This window comes from Ruditapes philippinarum, unplaced genomic scaffold (assembly GCF_026571515.1).
Source record: "Ruditapes philippinarum isolate M1 unplaced genomic scaffold, ASM2657151v2 ctg1855_1_1_1_1, whole genome shotgun sequence".
NCBI lineage: Eukaryota > Metazoa > Mollusca > Bivalvia > Venerida > Veneridae > Ruditapes > Ruditapes philippinarum.
In genome coordinates, this window is record NW_026854339.1 from 39,178 (window position 1) to 61,642 (window position 22,465).

Below are 22,465 nucleotides of genomic sequence, written 5' to 3' on the forward strand. Positions count from 1 at the left end.
CGCTTTATGTTGTCTCAAATGATGAAAAAATGCCTTATTTAGGCCCCAAACACTTGTTTTTGTTTGAGAAATGTTGTTAAAAAAAAGTGACCTCTTTTTCGGCGCGGCCCCCCAACCAAAAGATACATCAGGGGGTTGCCAGAAGCGGGATGTGCCCCCTTCTGTTTGGGGGGTTTGAAGGGGGGCGGAGTCCCCCTCATCGCCAAGAAAATTTTGGACTTGTGAGAGGCTGTAAATGACCCCAGATTGATCATAAGGTAACGTGTAACCAACGCTGAAAAGCATTTGACTCTATCTCAATCCATTGAGAAGTTGTAGCACTTTGAAATCAATTTTGATGGAAAAAATCAACGCAAAATAGTGATTTTTGGCAATTTTGAGATGTCCCCTCGTTGCCATGGTAACAGAAAATTTAAGCCTGAGCATGTTGTTGCAAGGGCAATGGTCCAGTCAACATTTGTGCCAAGTTTGATAAGTGTGGAAGCAGTTTTTATAGTATTATAGCAATTTGAACTTGTAACTGGAGACTTTTCAATGAAAACAGCCATTTTTCACAAAATGCTCATGAAGTAATGGGTTAATTATGTCTGTAAATATTCTTAAACTGTTGAATAAAAAAACGTCTATAAACAAAAACTCAAAAATAGAGCCCCATAACATTGCTTATAACATCATTCTTGTAATTTTACATATTTAACATTGTGAACAAAATACACCAAAATTTTCCCCCTTTTTGCTTTAAAACCACTCATTATAAATTTTCTGCTTTATGCAAAACAAGTTGCTTTAAATCTCATGCTAATTCTTTGAAATCGTTAAATTATAAATTTTCTTTCGTGCAAATCATTACAAATTTACTTTCATGCAAATCATATTCACCATTATATAATATGAAAGAAATTTTGAAGCATGGCCAAAAGTTGCTGGAAAATTATTCTTAATACAGCCGTAAGACATGACACAAAATTACATGGTTATTTTTTCTTATTTTTTGTATGTAGTTTATCATGATTTAATAGAGAAGGTAATCTTAAATGTTGAATACACTCTTATAATAAATTTAAATGAAATTTGAAGTGATCGTGGGAAGAAAGTGAAGTAATCATTTGTTTACAAGCCAACAGAATATTATGTTTGGTTGTCAATCATTTTATGTAGAGGCTAATTTTTGGATATCTTTGGGTCTTTACGTTGTTTGTTGGAATCCTTTAAGAGAAGTTGGGTTTGTTCTTGACAGAAAGTTATTCAGCTAGTCTATTCTATGATCAGTAATTCTGAGTATTTGTTCACATGCCACTGATATAATTTCCAAACAGGCTTACATAATACTTGTTCCTTAACTCGAATAAAAGCTTGAAAGAGTGTTAAGCCCCAACCCCCCCCCCTTTTGTACCTCTCCCTCCCGTCATGTCCCCTCCACTCCCCTCCCATGTGCTTGCCTCTTAAATAACAGCCATAAAAGTTTCTGATGTGCATGCAGTTCCCAGACCTCTTAAAGCTGGTAAGCACCATAATTATAGCTTAACACTCACCCATTTGTGACAGTAATTAAAAATGGGGACGTCAATATGATAATGGCCATCTATAACAGCAAAAGAAACTATTGCAAAATAACATGCCAATCAAATTCTTAACCCATTTCAACCAGTTTGTTTCTTTTCTTGTTTTATTTTATATTAATATATTGATATTAAGGGGTATATAAAACTTAAATTAAGGTTTAAATTATATTGATATTAAGGTTTATGTTGTTTATTTTATTATTTCAGGACAATACACATGCCGAGGCCGCTCATGTTTGAGCAGATACGTGACAAGGTGGAACAGATGTACTCTTCTTCTCTTAGTATCTTCTTTACTCAAGCCAATGGCGAGGTACGTATTTTATATTATATTACATTATGAAATATCTTTACTCAAGCCAATGGCGGGGAAGTGTCCTATTAAATATCACATACCCATGGAAACAGCAAGAAATATTTAATCAAGCCAGTGTCTCATACCTCTTACACCCCTGGTGTTAAGCTTAAGTCACCAGAATGACCAGATTTAAATTATAAGCTAAAAGCTGTGAAGTCCGTATATAACCTTAAAGCTGTGAAATATAACCTGCAAACTGCAATTTCTGGAAATAATTTTATTGTACTTATATGTCTTATAAAAAAAACCAAAAGTCTGTTGGTTTACTTACAAAAGTGCACTATAGCATGTCAGATACAGTAGTACAATGTTAATATGACAGATTAACTACTTATATTTGAGTGGTATTTATTTAAAATCAATGAGTGGATCATGTTAAAAGTACAATTTTCAATAATTGTTAACCATGGATATGTCCTTGAAAATTGAAAAAAAGTAGTTCTTGTTTGCCAAAAAAAAAGTAGTTCTTGAGGAGTAGTAATTGATCATCTGTAAGTGATAATTGACAGACAGTTGGCTAGCTTACTATACAACTAACATTCAACTATGATGATCATGGTTTGTCTTGTATTCTACTTGGGTGCCCTTCAAAATCACTCGCCCCTCTGGCCCTCATCACTGTGGGTTTGAATCCTGCCGCCAGGGACTTTGAATTTTTTTCATGTCAGGAAGCTATCCAAATGTTCTCCTGAACTTTTTTCCCAACCCAAGTATGCTAAAAATTTAAAACATTTATTAAAAGGGATTTTTTACAGTTTAAAATAAAACTAAGTAAACAAAAAACCCCTTTTCATAAAATTTTTCAAATCCTTAATCTGGAAATATATCATCTTAGCTAGAAAATAATATGTATTTCTGCAGTGCTGTGGTATTTTGTTAAAGTTACTCAGTTTTATCAATTTAGAGGGACATACTGGTGAAAGTTGTGGTCAGCAAATCATAAAAGTGCTTGTCACTGCATGTGGGTAATCTTATCTGGCAAGGGTTCGAATCTCGCTTCGGGCTTTTGATTGAGGAAGGTTTTCTAATAGTTTACTTTAAGTTGGGTTGGGTTGGTGATCCTAATAGGGGGTACTTGCAGGAAGGGTGGGGGGCAAGATTGATCATCTTTCATCAGTAAGGCTGGACAATTGTCCTATAATATGTCCAGTATGTAATTAAAACTGACAAAACCTCTCTATATAACTCTGTTACTTCATTATTTAATTTTCCCACCCATGCTTTGCCACCCTATTACTATTATAATATACTTATCTCAACTTCCCACCCTTACTTTTGCCACCCAAAATTTTTTTAAACAAATAAATATAAAATCCATACATAAAAATGATGGATGTATAAAACCCTTCCCATTGTCAGTAAGGTGTTTAAAACCAATGTAAACAAACATTCGGAAAAGAATTCCTTGGTCACCTCAATTACATAAACAGAAATGTAATCCAGTTGACAAAAAAAATTAGAAAAAAAAATCAGTAGACGTCTTAAAATAAATAAATTGTAGACTATGTCACTAGACTGTTGTAGCAACAAAATATGTAAAATTTACACGTACTTGTTGAAGCTTGAAAATATGTGGACGATGAAATTGAACAAAGAAATAATTATAGTCGGATGTTTAAGAATTGGGAAAACTTTAATAGAAAGAAAATAGATTTGTATGCTTTCTGATAAATATTGACATTAATGTTTACGCTTAAATTCCCGACCTTAGATTTTTAAAGCGGCATTTCCACCAAATTCATGGTAATTTTATGAAAATTAAAAAAAGTTATGTATAACAAAAAAAGGTATTATCTGATGTGGTTAATACTGTAGTGATTTAAGCAAGCCTAATTATGTGCAATAGAAATTACCTATAGCATTTTAAAATATACAAAGTGGAGGGTTGAGGGGGGTCATATTAGATTTGCCGGTGTCAGTCCATCACACTGTCTGTAAATTGACATTACAGTGTCCCCTTGTGGCTGAGGGGTAGCCTTTTAGGGTTTAGGCATCAGAATTGCAGCCACCAAGTAATGGTTTATCTCTGCGTGATCATAAGAAGCGACTTAGTTGGTTCGCATTACTTGTGTCTATGCATCTCTTGGCTTCTAAATTGTTTTGGTGCACTTTAAAACATAAAATAAAACAAAACCTAAAAAAAAATATGTGAAATGAGTGGTCATCAGTATCCATTTATCAACCCATTCCTAGTGTATTGAAGTTATAGTTTGATTTTGAGAAGTTTGTTTAGCCGTCCATAGCCGGGTGGTTAAGGTCTTTGACTTTGCCCTCACCGCTGTGGGTTCAAATCCCCACTTTGGATCCTTTCATGTGAGAAAGCTTTTCAGAATAGATTACAGAATGTTGCGGGTTCTATTCAGGTGCCTGTTCATGCTTGAAAAATGCATAAAAGGGCACCTGAGGTCTTCCTCCACCATTTAATCTTGAAAGTCGTCATATATTGACCTATAATGTATTCTGTGTTGATGCAAAGTAAACCGAACACCCCCCCCCCCCTCCCCCATAAATAAATAGATAAATAAATAAATAAGCAGTCACCTGCCTTATGAAGTCAGTTTGAATGCTCCCAAAATTGACCATTTTGTTCTGAATATGACCTGACTTAAGCAGCCCCCTCATTTAAGCAACCACTTTTTGTTAAACCCTTGACTGGCTGCTTAATGCAGGTGTTACTGTATGTAAAAAAATAAATAGATAAATAATAAATAAATAAATAAGAAATAAGGAAAAATTAAAATAAGAATTTTGTTTATACATTTGAAGGATTGCCTCTTTAATTTCAGGGTTAAAGATTGTATAATGATTAAATTGTAATAGTTCTATTTGACAGTGTGTTTGGTCCAGAAATTTTTTACGTATTGCCAAATAGTTCACTTAATACACTGAACTTTGTGTAGAATAAAAACCAGATAAAAGCCTTTTTTTTCCCAATTGACTTACAAAGTTGTTGAAACTTTCCCAAAATTATAATAATTTCCTGTACCTGTTAAACTTTTAAGCATAATATTGGCTGTTTATTTAAAAACATCGTTTATAATTTTGTCTAATCATTTGTAAAGAAATTAATGTTTAAATCTGTTTGTGGAAATTTCTCAATTTTCTTCTGCTTATTTAACCATGCATGATTATTCCCCCCCCCCCCCCCCCCCCTCGCCCCCTCTCATTTAAAAGGGCAAAGAATTCCGCCAAACAAGAAAAGCAGTCTATTCTGCATTAATATTTTACCAGCTGGAACTGAAAAAAAGATTAGCCTTTGTCACCACAGTACATATATATATAGAGCCAGGGCACTGCCAGCGAAAACATGCAGTCTGACCAGGCTCTATTTTGTTGGTAGCTTTAATTGTTGTAAAACAATATTCAAATTCTTCAACTTTTGATAGATTATTCAAACTTCAAAGCATGACAAATTCATTCCAAAATACCCAAAAAATGATCGACAATGATTTGTCTTGTAGTCTCAAGTTAGCAAAAAAAAAAAAATTATGTTTTATTGTGTGTGTGTGTGTGTGTGTTTTTTTCTCATCATTTTCACAATTGTTAAGTTTTAAGACATGCTAAGTTGATGCTAAAAATAGATGAAATTTTTGTTATAGTTGTTCCTACAGTGACACTATCACTGTTGCTTGGCGTGTAAACTATTTTGTATTGTACAAAACAAGATGTTTTTCAGGTAAAGTTGTGTTTGAATTTTTAGAAAGAAAAAGAGAGATATGTTAACTACTTTAAGACATTGTTGTTTGCTTCATAGCAAATATTTTACTGGTAACTGTTACTGTGTAAAATCTACAGATTTGAAATATTTTCTATGATATGTTATTTTCATATGACAAGCTTATGTTCACGTATCATGATTTTAAATTCAAGGTTTGAATTCCATGTAGTTCCCTGGATTATCAACTGGTTTATATTCCTGTATTAAAACTTAAAATTCAGGTTTATATTCAAATATGCCTCTGAATTAACTATCCAAGGTTTATATTCAAATAATATATAACTCAGGTTTATATTCAAACATTATAACCCAAAAATGACAGGCTTCTTTATTATTCAAACATCATAACTTTAAAAATAAGCGTTATATTATTCCAATACCAAAATTTTATATTGCTGGATATAACAGTTATTGTGTAACTTAAAAGTTTATATTTGACTATTCTTAGTTATAACTTTATAACACAGGTTTATATTACAAGTTCCAGGTTATAACACAGGTTTATATTACAACATAAATTTATATTCTAAGTTATAACTTTATAATGCAGGTTTATATTCCAAGGATATAAATCCTTGTTCCAAGTTAAAACTTCATAGCAGATTTATATTCAAAGATAATAAATTCATATTCTAGGTTATAGCTTATAACACAGGTTTATATTCGAAGTTCCAGGTTATAACACAGGTTTATATTCCAAGATAATGAATTTATATTTTAGCCTTAGGTTATTACTTGACATTTCTTGCTTATATCTTAATGTCACATATTTATTTTTCAGGTTTATATTCCAATAAAATGCCAGACAGACTTGGGCACTGCAAAAAACCTGGTGGACAAGGGAAAGATTAAAATGACCCGTCCCACGTTTATTTTTTGACCAAACCCCGAAAACATAAATGGACATCACTGCTTTCCCTTTAAAAGTTTAACATATTAATCTGAAACCTTTTTAAATCCCAAAGTAAGTTTTTTTTCTCGACTATTCGATAAAAAAGTAGGCTATTCAGTCACCCCAGCGTCCGCTCGGGGGGTCGGCGTAACCACTTAAAGTTTAAAAATTTTTTGTAATAGTTCCCAAAAATTTTCAAAAATCCATAGACATTTTGGCTTTTTAAAAATTTTTCACCCTTGTTCACCAAACATGAACCCCCAAACCCGGGAGACAGGAGGAGGTAAAATCTAAAAACATTTTTTCAGAATAATCCCCTTTTTTGACCCTTAAAAAATTTTCGTTAAAGTTTTTTTAATAGTTCAAATATTTTCAAAGTCCATTGACATATGGCTTTTGAAACTTTGCACACTTGTTCACCATCATGACCCCAACCTGTAAACAGTGAGGAGGTAACTCTATCAAGCATTTTGACAGAATTATGCCCCTTTTTTTTGACTTAGAATTTACGTTAAATTTTTTTTGTAATAGTTCAAATATTTTTCAAAGTCCATTGACATATGGCTTTTGAAACTTTGCACACTTGTTCACCATCATGACCCCAACTTGTAAACAGGAGGAGGTAACTCTATCAAGCATTTTGACAGAATTATGCCCCTTTTTCGACTTAGAATTTACGTTAAAGTTTTTGTAATAGTTCAAATATTTTCAAAGTCCATTGACATATGCTTTGAAACTTTGCACACTTGTTCACCATCATGACCCCAACCTGGAAACAGGAGAGAGGTAACTCTATCAAGCATTTTGACAGAATTTATGCCCCTTTTTGACTTAGAATTTACGTTTAAAGTTTTTGTAAAAGTTCAAATATTTTCAAAGTCCATTGACATATAGCTTTGAAAACTTTGCACACTTGTTCACCATCATGACCCAACCTGTAAACAGGAGGAGGTAACTCTATCAAGCATTTTGACAGAATTATGCCCCTTTTTCGACTTAGAATTTTACGTTAAAGTTTTTGTAATAGTTCAAATATTTTCAAAGTCCATTGACATATGGCTTTGAAACTTTGCACACTTGTTCACCATCATGACCCCAACCTGTAACAGGAGGAGGTAACTCTATCAAGCATTTTGTTTTACTATCAAGCACTAAGAATAGTTCGAGCGTTTGCATGTCCTACAGACAGCTCTTGTTATAAGTTTTTTTTTTAAACAGAGGGTTATAACTCTGTGTTTGCCTAGGCTCCTAGCTGAGTGGCGCGCCTAGGCTCATTTCTGTGTGGGTTTGCATATGCTCTGGCTGAAGTGGTTTGTGTAGGCTCCTGGCTGAGTGGTTTGTCTAGGCTCCTGGCTAAGTGGTTTGCCTAGGCTCCTGGCCTAAGTGGTTTTGCCTAGGCTCCCTGGCTTGAGTGGTTTGCCTTGGCTCCCTGGCTGTGTGGTTTGCCTAGGCTCCTGGCTGTGAGGTTTGTCTAATCTCATGGCTAAGTGGTTTGCCTAGGCTCCTGGCTGTGTGGTTTGCCTAGGCTCCTGGCTGTGAGTTTGTCTAATCCTTCATGGCTAAGTGGTTTGCCTAGGCTCCTGGCTAAGTGGTTTTGCCTAGGCTCCTGGCTGTGAGGTTTGTCTAATCTCATGGCTAAGTGGTTTGCCTAGGGTCCTGGCTAAGTGGTTTTGGGCCTTAGGCTCCTGACTGTGTGGTTTGCCTTGGCTCCTGACTGTGTGGTTTGCCTTGGCTCCTGGCTGTGAGGTTTGTCTAATCTCATGGCTAAGTGGCTTGTCTAGGCTCCTGGCTGTGTGGTTTGCCCTTGGCTCCTGGCTGAGTGGTTTGCCTAGGGTCCCTGGCTGTGAAGTTTGCCTAATCTCATTGGCTAAGTGTTTTGCCTTAGGCTCCTGGCTAAGTGGTTTGCCTAGGCTTCTGGCTAAGTGGTTTGCCTAGGCTCCTGGCTAAGTGGTTTGCCCTAGGCTCCTGGCTAAGTTGGTTTGCCTAGGCTCCTGACTGAGTGGTTTGCCTAGGCTCCTGGCTAAGTGGTTTGCCTAGGCTCCTGGCTAAGTGGTTTGCCTAGGCTCCTGGCTAAGTGGTTTGCCTAGCGCTCCTTTGGCTAAGTGGTTTGCCTAGGCCTCCTGGCTAGTGGTTTGGCCTAGGCTTCCTGACTGAGTGGTTTGCCTAGGCTTCCTGGCTAAGTGGTTTGCCTAGGTTCCTGGCTAAGTGGTTTTGCCTAGGCTTCCTGACTGAGTGGTTTGCCTAGGCTCCTGGCTAAGTGGTTTGCATTGGCTCATGGCCGAATGGTTTGCCTAGGCTGAAATTAAAAACAAGTAATTCGGTTATATATGCTATGACCAATAATATGTGGTGTAATCCAAGCAAACACTACTTTTGTGGGAGAAAAGCGAAGGTTTCATCAGAAGGTGCTGTATAATATAAACTGTAATAGACCAGTTTACGGCCCGTATGGGCTAATACCACGTCTTGAAGTAAATATATAAGTAATCATACACAAATTAAGTGCAATTTTATAAAGGGTGATTGCTGACCATTATTTCCAACACTGACTTTCAATCTGCAATGATATAAAAAAAATTACCATGACTTTGTAAATCATTAATTTTATGTAGATAAGGTTAAGATAATCCCAAGTTTATCTTTTTAGAATGTTTACGGTAATTTCAGGTTAAAATAATCCAAGTTCTGTTTTTAGAATGTTTACAGTAATTTCACTGACCAGATCTATTGTGGTGATATGTGGTCATGTTTGTATATTGTTCTTTTGTTATGGGTGATTAAACTGGTTTTGCAAGTTCAGTGATGGGTGATTGATTTTGGATTGTTCATGACCAGAAGATGACCCCTATTATTTTTGGGGTCTATATAAGGTCAAGGTCAAATTGACCTTGAAAGTCAAAATGGTTTCCAATCAATAACTCAACAACTCATGGGACTTTGACCTTCAAACTGCATAGGTGCCAGTAGATGACCCCTATTGATTTTGTGGTCAAGGGGTGAAAGGTCAAGGTCACATTGACCTTATAGGTAAAAATGGTTTGCGATCAATTACATTAACAACCCAAGGGCTATTGGCCCTCAAACTTTGTAGTTGCATTGGTCTTGGCAAGTAGATGACCCCTATTGACTTTGGGGTTAAAGACAGTTTCCTATAAATAACTTGACAACCCATGGACCTTCAAATTTCACATATGCATTGCTTCTGATCAGAAGATGACCTCTAAGGTTTTTTTGGGTCAAGGTGTCAAGAGGTCAAGATCATATTGACCTTAAAGGTAAAAACAGTGTCTGATCAATATCTCAACAACTCATGGGCCCTTTACCTTAAAACCAGCAAACATCACAGGTGCATTGGTCTTGGCCAGTAAAACCCTATTGATTTTTTGAACACTAGGTCAAAGTCAGTCGCAATAACCTGGCACCATGACTAATTGGCTGCCAATTATGTATTGCTTCACGGTGCACTACCATTTGTAATGATAAGTCATTTATTTGCATATTTTTTGCGAAGTTGTAACTGTAAAAGTTTGTTTGTACCCCTGGATAAGCTGGGAAAACCCATTTCAAAGTAAATCTATTCACTTATAACTGTATATTCTATTTATAGATTTCATGAGTCACTTTATTCTAAATATAGTATTTTCATTCTATTTATAGATTTCATGAGTTTACTTCATTCTAAATATAGTAATTTAATTCTATTTATAGAATCGTGAGTCACCTAGTCCACCTCCAGGATCATTACCAGAACATGAGAGGTCATATAACCATAGTCTTTCTTGTAGTTCTATCAACAGCGAAGGAGAATTCATTCCAGAAAAAGATGTAAGAGTTGATTTTCTTTGAAAAATTACGCAATATACTAACTACAGAATGCTTAGTGCAATTTCTGTTGTGAGGTACAAAAATATTGTAAATGAGGGGGGAGGGGGCATCTGTGGCCAGGTGGGATGGTTTGTTGTTTTGTTGTCTTCAAATCACCTGCCCCTAACTGCTGAGGGTTTTAAAACCTAAGCAAAAGACTTTGAATTCTTTCATGTGAGGACCTGGAAGCTAATCACTAGCTTATGAAATGTTTGGTGGTTCTACTCACGATTCTTGTGTGTGCCTGAAATTACCCATGAAATGGTAACCTGAGGTCGTCGTCCTTCACCAATAGAGCTGGAAATCGTTATATGACCCATACTGTGTTGGTGTGGCGTGAATCCCGACCAAAACATAGTATATTATCATAATAACATGAAGGTAGGTATATCATTATTTGGTTGTCCTTAGATTCAGGTAATAAAGCCAGTGTTTTCTTTAAAAATTTACGAAAGCTGTCCGGTTAGCTCAATAGGTAGAGGGTTGGACTGTCATCTTTTTAGCTCACCTGTCACAAAGTGACAGGGTGAGCTTTTGTGATCGCTTTTCGTCCGGCGTCCGGCCGTCGTCCGTCCGTCCGGCGTCCGTCCGTAAACTTTTACTTTAAATGACATCTCCTCATAAACCACTAAGCCAATTTCATCCAAACTTCACAGGAATGTTCCTTTGGTGGTCACCTTTAAAAAGTGTTCAAAGAATTTAATTCCATGCAGAACTCTGGTTGCCATGGCAACCGAAAGAAGAAACTTCAAACATCTTCTTTTAAAAATCCATAAGAGCTAGAGCTTAGATATTTGGCATGAAACATCTTCTAGTATGTGTCTACCAAGTTTGTTCAAATAAAAGCCCTGGGGTCAAAATTGGCCCCGCCCCGGGGGGTTATTGATTTTCCCTATATGCATATAGTAAAAACTTAAAAAATCTTCTTTTAAAGAACCCAAAGAGCTAGAGCTAAGATATTTAGCATGAAACATGTTCTAATGGGTGTCTACCAAGTTTGTTCAAATAAAAGCCCTTGGGTCAAAACTGGCCCCGCCCCGGGGGGTCATTGATTTTCCCTATAATTTATGCATATAGTAAAAACTTAAAAAATCTTCTTGTAAAGAACTCAAAGAGCTATGGCTAAGATATTTAGCATGAAACATGTTCTAATAAGTGTCTACCAAGTTTGTTCAAATAAAAGCCCTGGGGTCAAAATTGGCCCCGCCCCGGGGGTCATTGATTTTCCCTATATGCATATAGTAAAAACTTAAAAAATCTTCTTGTAAAGAACTCAAAGAGCTATGGCTAAGATATTTAGCATGAAACATGTTCTAATAGGTGTCTACCAAGTTTGTTCAAATAAAAGCCCTGGGGTCAAAATTGGCACTGCCCCGGGGGTCATTGATTTTCCTTATGTGTGTATAGTAAAAACTTAAAAATCTTCTTTGAAAAAACCCAAATAGCTAGAGTTAAGATATTAAGCATGAAACATCTTTTAGTGAGTGTCTACAAAGTTTGTTCAAATAAAAGACCTGGGGTCAAAATTGGCCCCGCCCCAGGGGTCATTGATTTTCTTTATATGTGTATAGCAAAAACTTAAAAAAAATCTTCTTTTAAAAAGCCCAATGAGCTAGAGCTTAGATGTTTAGCATGAAACATCTTCTTATGGGTGTCTACCAAGTTTGTGCAAATAAAAAGCCTTGGGTTAAATTGGCCCTGCAACGTTGGGGGGGGGGGGGGTTGGGGGGGCCTATATACAGGTGAGCGACCTCAGGGCCATCATGGTCCTCTTGTTGTATTTTACCAACAGTTAAACACTTGAAACTTGTCAATATGACCTTATTTAAGTGTTGTTACGACCTCATAAAAAAAGAACCCATTGATTTGATTAAAGCATAAATATACACATAAACCTCTTGTGTTTTAGCGAATTTGAAACTAAAAAGATGTGGAAAGGGAATTCTGAAAGGGGATTTACAGTAACCGATATTTTACCGTCACTTAAGTAACTGATATCCAGATCTGAAATTTCTATTTAAAAGCCAGTACAATAGACTAGACTATGTAGAAACATGAAGTTATTTACTCAGTTACTACATTACACTGAGCTGTGTAAATACACTACCTTTAATGTCTGATATCTCAAATTCCTCAGTTGTGGGTGTAAGGTGAAAACTAGGTCACGCCATTTTACTGTTTATTCCATATATAATGGGTACAAAAGATTCCTTTTAAGGTATCAACTCCCATCAATTATGGTTTATTTGTTTGTTCCAAACGCCGAATAATCAACAGCCAGCCCGCATAGCTCAATCGGTTAGAGCGCGAGACTTGTAATCTCGACATTGTGGGTTCGATTCCCGGGCTGGCCAACTAAAATTACTAATCAGTCTTTCGGATGAGACTTTAAATCGAGGTCCCGTGTATGGGTGCTTAAACACTTGGCACACTAAAGAACCAGGAGAAGCTTCTGGAACTGGGGCATCTTTCTGTATCTGTAATTGCACTATCCTCCGAAAAATAAAATGACTAATACTCTTCTGGAGGGCTCGCCCATATGGGCAACCGGTGGCGAGTATAAATAAACGCAAATACACACACACACGAATAATCAATTTCAATGTTTGTTTGTTTGTTTTCTTTTATTTTAATTTGTTTGTTTGTTTTCTTTTATTTTAATATGTTCTTTTTCTGTAATATTCTTTTCTTCTCTGTGTCTATTTAAAGAGTAAAAAGCTTTTTGTCTTCCACACAAAATATATATTAATCATTATAAATAAACTACATGAAAATAAAGGAATTGTTAGTTACAGTCATGGCAGCTTTGCTGTTGCCGTCCGCAAACTTATACCTTGATCATAACTTTTTAAGTTCTTTGTAACAAAATATACATAAATAAATGAATAAAAAGCTGTTGAAAAAATAAAATGAAAATGATGTTATATTTAGGCTTACTGGGCCTTTAACTTTATAGGTTATGAAATCTCTAAACCAAACAATAATAAAGATAGCTTGAATCTTTAATGTGTGTAAAATTTTTAGATGTAAAATAAAGTACACGGCTCTATATAAGTTAACAACAGACTTGGAGGAGACAAGAATCTTATATTAAATAGTTAATTAGGGGGATATCAGAGTTACATAACATAGTGTCATTACATAAGATTATATAAATGCTGTCTTGTTTGTAAATGAAAAATGGTCTTCTGAAGTAATTTTAGCCATGTCATGTAAAAATTGATACAATGTTTTTTTGTTGTTTAATCCATTAATAAGTATTAAAAAAATTTAACCAATTAAAAAATATAAAAAATTTAAACCAATTAAAAAGTATAAAAGCCTAATTTATTTTGAATGAAGTATAGTCTTATTTTGTGTAAGTATATGGTATAATATTGGGTTCTTAGTTAGTTTTTTCTTTCTTCTTTTTTTGGTTTTTCATACAAATATAGGGCAAAACACGTCAGTTGAAAACCTGAGTACATATTATTTCTTCTTACAGCATTTTCTGTTTGTTATAATGACATTGCATTATTTTTTTTTTATTTTTTTTTTTTTTTGTTAATTTTTTTTTTTTTTTTTAAACTTGATATCAGTTAATATCAGATTGATGTTTTTTAAGACATAAATAAAAGGTATACAAATATATGCTAAAATAAAATACCCTCTTTTAATGTTAACTTCTACTAGAGTATTAAATTTTTCGCTGAATTATGGCTAGGAAACATTTTTTAAAATCATGGTTTAATTATTATTTAAAAAAAACAAATCCTAGGAAAATAACATTTTCTTCCCATTACGATGACTCGTAAATTAAAAACTTTGTTTGCGATTTAAAATTTTCATGAAATCTTAAAATCTTGAATTTTAATGTCTATACATGAGTAATACTTATTATGTAGATTTGAATGCAAATACTTTGTTTGTTTGTTTCCCTTAATCACACTGTTACTACATTTATATAAACAATATTGAGGGTTTACCGCAAAAGTCTTGTGGTCAACCCTGGATTATTATTTTTTATTATTATCTAATTCATTTATTATTATTATTATGTTTATCTATTTTACATTAATTCATACTGTGTAAAAATATTTTCACAGTAAATCAATTATAATATAATAAGTTGGAGGTACGTTTAACAAGAGCTGTCGGTAGGACAGCAACGCTCGACTATTCTTAGTGCTTGATAGTAAAAGAGCCTTGATAATGTAAAATTTTCTGAGTTAATAACAAAAGGACAAATGTTTTCTTTAAATCCATGTTACAGTTATAGGCCTTAAAGAGAGTCCTATTGTGCTCTCAAAGAAGAGTATAAAATTTCAACTTGTTTCAATAAAATATGAAAATATCTGAGGTGGTGTGCAAACTTAAATGTAAATTCTAAGTTGAATACTTGAGGTATTACAAAAACTTTAACATATGTGGTTACGCCGACACCAACGCCAATGCTCGGATGACTACAATAGCTCTACTTATTCTTATCGAATAGTCGAGCTAAAAAGGAAACAATACAGTTATTTAAACGGCCATTACATTACATAGAGATGTTGAAGACACGTGAATATTGTGGTTTTATTGTAGATCTATTATATTGTACATAGTATTAATTGTTCACTTTAAACTGCTGTACTAGACATTTTGTTACAACAAAAGTGGTTAACCAACCTTGGTTAAATGACTGAGTTCTCAACATTATAGGTTAAGGCACTATTTTTTTTTTTTTTTTTTTGCTTTTTCAACAACTCACAGTTTCTGGTTTAATTACTTCCTCCTAATTGTATCATTTTTCATTTTAATTAGACTATTATGAAACTTGGTACAATTTATAATTAGATGTACTATTAATACGGGGAAGTCAAAGTCCGGGCCCGCGAAGCGGGTCCGGGCTTTGGCTTGCCCGGCTATAGACTACACGTGTATATTTAAAAGAAAATCAAATAAAAAAATAATTAAAAAATATATAAAATTCTATACCTATCAATGAAATTTTCAGTGTCAGTTCTAGTTAGGCGCCGCCATTTACAATTTAACCCAATAATAAAAGGCAGACTGGTGTATTCCGATAATGGAACAAATCTCAACTTTTCGGATTTATAATAATTGTCGAGTGTTACGAGTGAAAATGGAAGCAGATACATATAATACCGAATGACACCTTTAAAACGGAACAATAAAAGAATTTTTTACCGACGTCCCCATTCATAGGCTTTGCCTAAGTTCATAATATATCATACTAATTCAAGTAAAAAGGGGAGGGGCTTAATTTTAAAGCATGCCCCTTATTTGCATATAGACAATTATCTTCCAAACTTGAATAATATTCATAAAAGATGTGCACCTAACGAACCCAAAATTTAAATGACAGCTATGATAACAACAAACCTATGCCATAACGTACACGTCTCTGGCGTCTGACCAGGCTCTTAAATTACTTTATGTTTTTCAATATTATCGTAAAACTGACCAGTCCTGGTGTATTACCATGGTAAATGGTCATCAGAGGATAAAGTAATGATTCGGACGGATTTCTACTGGACTTAAACCCAAACTCCCTCAGTTCAAAGCTTTAACTAAAGACACCTAAATCACCATTCTGATGCCTGCACTTGACTTCAGAGGCCTCGTTTAAATCTATATCACTTACATTATACATTACTATATTTGCAAATATATTCTAGTTGACTGACTACTGAATATTCAAATCTACATAATAAGTATTACTCATGTATAGACATTAAAATTCAAGATTTTAAGATTTCATGAAAATTTTAAATGCTATTTTACTTCATAATGAGTTACTGAAGTTTTGCGGTAAACCCTCAATATTGTTTATATAAATGTAGTAACAGTGTGATTAAGGGAAACAAACAAACAAAGTATTTGTGCATCTACAACTAGAAATCTAGTATCATTGAATATTGTTGATTGCTTAGTGGTTGGTTGGAGGGGTGGGGGTAAGTTTCCTTATTATGCATAATTATAGAAACATATAGATATCATACTCTGGTAAACTAGGAAGAAAAATACAAGGCTTTCATGTCCCTCATAGGTAAAAAGGTCAGTCAAATGGGATAGAATATAAAATATAAATAATAAGTGATGGTGATAGGTGTCATGTAAAATGAGTTTGATATCTTTCAGATTATCTTTCCAACATCATTATGTCATAACTGCATTATTTAATTAGAGATTTTATCAATTACGCTCAGCAAATGAATAGGTTTTAGAGTATAGAAATATTGTAGTATTAATATAGTATTTTTGATTGAAGTATAACATGGAGAGTTTTGACATATATGAGAGAAATGTTGACAAATTAATGTAGGTTATCATTACAGTTACCATATACACAATATTATTAATTGGCCCCGCCTCGGGGGGTCATTGATTTTCCCTATATGCATATAGTAAAAACTTAAAAAAATCTTATTTTAAAGAACCATAAGAGCTAGAGCTTAGATATTTGGCATGAAACGTCTTCTAGTGAATGTCTACCAAGTTTGTTCAAATAAAATCCCTGGGGTCAAAATTGACCCCGCCCCAGGGGGTCATAGATTTTCCCTATATGCATATAGTAAAAACTTAAAAAATCTTCTTTTAAAGAACCCAAAGAGCTAGAGCTAAGATATTTAGCATGAGTGTCTACCAAGTTTGTTCAAATAAAAGCCCTGGGGTCAAAATTGGCCCCGCCCCAAAAACTTTAAAAATCTTCTTTTAAAGAACTCAAAGAGCTAGAGCTAAGATATTTAGCATGAAACATGTTCTAATGGGTGTCTACCAAGTATGTTCAAAAAAAGCCCTGGGTCAAAAACTGGCCCCGCCCGGGGGGTCATTGTTTTCCTTATATGTGTCTTATAGCAAAAACTTAAAAAATCTTCTTTGGAAAAAACCCAAATAGCTAGAGTTTAGATATTAAACATGAAACATCTTTAAGTAAATATCTACAAAGTTTGTTCAAATAAACCCGGGGGTCAAAACTTGGCCCTGCCCCAGGGTATCATTGTTTTTAACTATATGTGTATAGTAAAAACTTTAAAAATCTTCTTTTTTAAAAAAACCCAATGAGCTAGAACTTAGATGTTTAGCATGAAACATCTTCTTATGGGTGTCTACCAAGTCTGTTCAAATAAACAAATAAAAGCCCTTGGGTAAAAATTGGCCTGGGGGTGGGGGGCCTATATACAGGTGAGCGACCTCAGGGCCATCATGGCCCTCTTGTTTTTTTGTTTTTTTTAATTTGATATCTGTAAAGATCAGATTTATGTTTTTTAAGACATAAATAAAAGGTATACAAATATATGTTAAAATTAAATACCCCCTTTTAATGTTAACTTCTACTAGAGTATTAAATTTTTGGCTGCATTATGGCTAGGAAACATTTTTTAAAATCATGGTTAAATTATTATTTAAAAAAAACAAATCCTAGGAAAATAACATTTTCTTCCCATTACGATGACTCGTAAATTAAAAACTTTGTTTGTGATTTAAAATTTTCATGAAATCTTAAAATCTTAAATTTTAATGTCTATACATGAGTAATACTTATTATGTAGATTTGAATATTCAGTGATCAGTCAACTAGAATATATTTGCAAATATAGTAATGTATAATGTATTAGTGATATAGATTTAAACGAGGCCTCTGAAGTCAAGTGCAGGCATCAGAATGTTGATTGTCTTTAGTTAAAGCTTTGAACTGAGGGAGTTTGGGTTTAAGTCCAGAAGAAATCAGTCCGAATCATTACTTTATCCTCTGATGACCATTACTGGTAGTACACCAGGACTGGTCAGTTCTATGATAATATTGAAAAGCATAAAGTAATTTAAGAGCCTGGTCAGACGCCAGGGACGTGTACATTATGGCATAGGTTTGTTGTTATCATAGCTGTCATTTAAATTTTGTTTTTTTTTTGGTTTTTTTTGCGTTTATTTAAGGTCGCCGCCGGAAAGCCCATATGGGCGACCGTACACTCAAGTCGAGTCATCCTAGAGCGTCTCGCCGAGATTATTCATCGATTTTTTTCCAGCTTTATTGGTGGAGGAAGACCCCAGGTGCCCCTCCGGGCATTATTTCAGGCACGAGCGGGCACCTGGGTAGAACCACCGACCTTCCGTAAGCCAGCTGGATTTTGGGTTCGTTAAGTGCACATATGTTATGAATATTAATGAAGTTTGGAAGATAATTGTCTATATGCCTTCCTTTTTAGCTCGACTATTCAATAAGAATAAGTAGAGCTATTGTAGTCATCCGAGCGTCGGCGTTGGTGTCGGCGTCTGCGTAACCACATATGTTAAAGTTTTTGTAATACCTCAAATATTCAACTTAGAATTTACATTTAGGTTTGCACACCACCTCAGATATTTTCATATTCTATTGAAACAAGTTGAAATTTTATACTCTTCTTTGAGAGCACAATAGGTCACTCTCTCCAAGGCCTATAACTGTAACATGGATTTAAAGAAAACATTTGTCCTTTTGTTATTTACTCAGAAAATTTTACATTATCAAGGCTCTTTTACTATCAAGCACTAAGAATATTCGAGCGTTGCTGTCCTACCGACAGCTCTTGTTAAACGTACCTCCAACTTATTATATTATAATTGATTTACTGTGAAAATATTTTTACTCAATGTAAAATAGATAAACATAATAATAATAAATGAATTAGATAATAATAAGAAATAATAATCCAGGGTTGACCACAAGACTGCTGTAAGTGCTATTTTACTTCATAATGAGTTACTGAAGTTTTGCGGTAAACCCTCAATATTGTATATGAATTTAGTAACAGTGTGATTAAGGGAAACAAACAAACAAAGTATTCGTGCATCTAATACAACTAGAAATCTAGTATCATTGAATATTGTTGATTGCTTAGTGGTTGGAGGGGTGGGGGTAAGTTTCCTTATTATGCATAATTATAGAAACATATAGACATATAAACATATAGGGAGAAAAATACAAGGCTTTCATGTCCCTCATAGGTAAAAAGGTCAGTCAAATGGGATGGGATTATCCATATGGCACCATTCAATTTCAACCTGACCATGGCAGTTTGGGAGATACAAGGGTTTTTGGAGGGGTGGGGGTGTTGACAGAGGGAAGTAAAATGAGCATTGAAAAATACTTCTGCCATTTTTTTGTTTGATTTTACTCCAATTTTAACATACATAATTTTTTGACATATTTCATTTATTGGGTGTTTGCTTTTTTTTGGACTCCAAAAACGGCTTTGACCAAGCAGGGACTGTCAGAAGGTTAAAGCATTGCTAACTTCCCCTACATTCTCCCACATACAATGACTGACTAGAACATTTTTATACAAACAAAATCTCAGAGGTCACTGGTTCAATTCTTAGGGGAGGCGGGGCAAAATTTCTATGACAATTAATTTTCAGACATTGAGTCTCATTTTCTGTCACAGCTGGTGGATCACTTACGGAGAAATTTGTAATAACTTGTACATGTAAGTTATTTTTGAGAGCAAATTAGGTGATGTTATTAAAATATGTTGAAGTTGGGGTATTAAAACCAACTCAACAAACAAATAACATAACTATGACCAATGTGATGTAAATAAATGTGAAATGCCACAAAGTTTGAGATATTTTACTATTGAATAAACTGATAATAAATGTTGAATTAAAGTGTCATGTTAGAAACGATTTTAATGCTTAGTAAAATAAGACATACTGTTATCTAATGTTTTATTCAAAAAATAAAAAATAACAAAAAAAAGTGAACATTTTGGAGGAGAAAAAATTGAGTAATATTAAGAGGATATTCAAGTTTTTTCTATAAATACATGATTTATTTTCATCGAGTGGTATGAAAATAAATATTTCATGAGTGGCGGTAGCCACAAGTGAAATATGGTAATTTTCATGCCACAAGATGAAAATAAATCATGTATTTATAGAAATAACTTGAATTTTCTGTTTATTATGTACATTTTTCTCTTTTTTGCGATAAAATTTGAAAAACTTTCCCTTAAATTTTGTGTACTGGTAGAATTTAAAAGAAAGTAGTCCGGCAAGACACCAGTGAAAATACGGAAAATATGTTTCACTGCAGCGGAAAATAAATTTTTACATTGAAAAAACAGAAAATGAAAATACGCATTTTATTTCATCAAATATTTCTCAATATTTCATTATATAAGTATATAATAAATATAAGTACATTTATATATAGAATATAAAATATAAATAATAAGTGATGGTGACAGAGGTGTTATGTAAAATGAGTTTGATATCTTTTAGATTATCTTTCCAACATCATTATATCATAACTGCAATATTAAATTAGAGATATTATCAATTACGCTCAGCAAATGAATAGGTTTTAGAGTATAGAAATATTGTAGTATTAATATAGTATTTTTGATTGAAGTATAACATGGAGAGTTTTGACATATATGAGAGAAATGTTGACAAATTAATGCAGGTTATCATTACAGTTACCATATACACAAAATTATTACCACGGCAACTAGCTTGTCATGATTAGTAATAATGTCACATCAGTACGAAAACACAGTTTTACTTGTTTCTTTTCTTTTTCTTTTTTTTACTGTTTTTGGGGAATTAAAATGCCCGTATTGACTTGAAGTGAAAATGTCAAAATTGAAAATGCATCATTGCTGTACAATGTTGGCAGTATATTGTAGTGTTGAATGATTGATGATTTAATATGTGTTCCATTTACTTGATATATAATACAAATCGGCCTTAAATCCAGACGATCAAACATGACTTGTGCAGACTCTGTATTTCTGTTTAACATCTTTATGACATATTTTTTGGTGTAAAAAACAACCTTTGGGTTAAAATGGAGCAATTACGAACAAGAGTGACGTTTTTTAATGTTTGTATATTAAATTGTATATTAAAATGCACAAAACTGCAAAATAAGTGTTAAATGCACGGCTGCTTACAGGAAACTTAACAACCCATTAGCTAGAAAATTACCGAAAATAAATAATTTATTTTGTTTACGAGAATTTCATGTACTTAAAGTTAAAAGGTATGGTCGGGCCCTTTTTGTGTCCTCCTTTATGTCCTTTTATGACCTGTTGAAATACTATCCTATTTGTGCTTAAAGGAAATCTCTGACTGAAAACCACAAAAAATATCACAAATATAATCCTAAGAGATAATTTGTCAGTATTTTTTTTTTTTATCTTAGTACATGTAATGAAGTCATAGACATGCTCATTCCATAAATTTTGTTTAATAAATATGCAATACCGGTAGTTAAATAATAATCTCTTGTTTTGTGACAGTTGAATACATGTACCATGTATTTAATATCCTGAAATAAATCATTGTAAAAGATAATTTAATTTTTAGCTCGACAATAATTGTACTTGCCTTGGTGTAATTGTTGCTGTTGTCACTTTCGCACTTTAATTTTTTTTTTGTGCAAGTTTGTATCTCTCTCCAAAATTACTGAAGGGGATGAGTCGAAACTTCACATACTCTAAAACTAAGAATAAAAAACTTTTCAGGAGTAGATATGCATGAAAGCATTCAGAAAAAAAACCAACAACATACCTTCAATTTTGTAGAGTAAACAAAAATAACTGTTTTTAGCTATCGGGTACTGCTTCGATACCAGTAAAAGCAGCATTTTGGGGAATTAATGAGCTTGTAACGTTTTGTGTGTGTCAATACCTTAGTGTTGTCAAAATGGACACAGTAATGGTTACTATATTTCTTGTCTTTTGTTATTTCAGGCACCAGGTTCTATATCGGACAGTTTGTCTTCCCTCGACAGCAGTTACGTGAGCAGTCAGTAAGTATAGCTTACGTCATGTTGATTTGCTTATGTACAATAGAATTAATCATTTTTAATTTTTTTTAATTTTGAGTGAAAACTTGGCAAAAATCCCGATCTTGTAAGTTACGTTTAATATTCCTGTAAGGTTAAAGGTCATTTGAAGATGTTCCAACTTGTTGGACGGAGAACTGGCTTGATGTCTTTCTGTGAATTGTATCAGGCACAAATCTGCCCATTTAATAAGTTAAAGTATACAGGCTATTTACTTTTTGTGATAAATTATTTGATTAAAAACAGATTTTTG

The 22,465-nt window shown here is 33.8% G+C and overlaps 1 protein-coding gene across 1 annotated transcript in view; it reads left to right on the forward strand.

Moving 5' to 3' along the window:
- LOC132739857 (mitogen-activated protein kinase kinase kinase 2-like) overlaps window positions 1-22,465 on the forward strand; it is a 63,292-nt gene that overhangs the window by 23,407 nt on the left and 17,420 nt on the right. Inside the window, exons 4-8 of the mRNA XM_060727666.1 lie at window positions 1,770-1,875; window positions 6,420-6,505; window positions 9,178-9,187; window positions 10,239-10,355; window positions 22,118-22,176. Of these exons, the coding sequence (XP_060583649.1) occupies window positions 1,770-1,875; window positions 6,420-6,505; window positions 9,178-9,187; window positions 10,239-10,355; window positions 22,118-22,176 (378 nt within the window). The remainder of the gene's footprint in view (window positions 1-1,769; window positions 1,876-6,419; window positions 6,506-9,177; window positions 9,188-10,238; window positions 10,356-22,117; window positions 22,177-22,465) is intronic.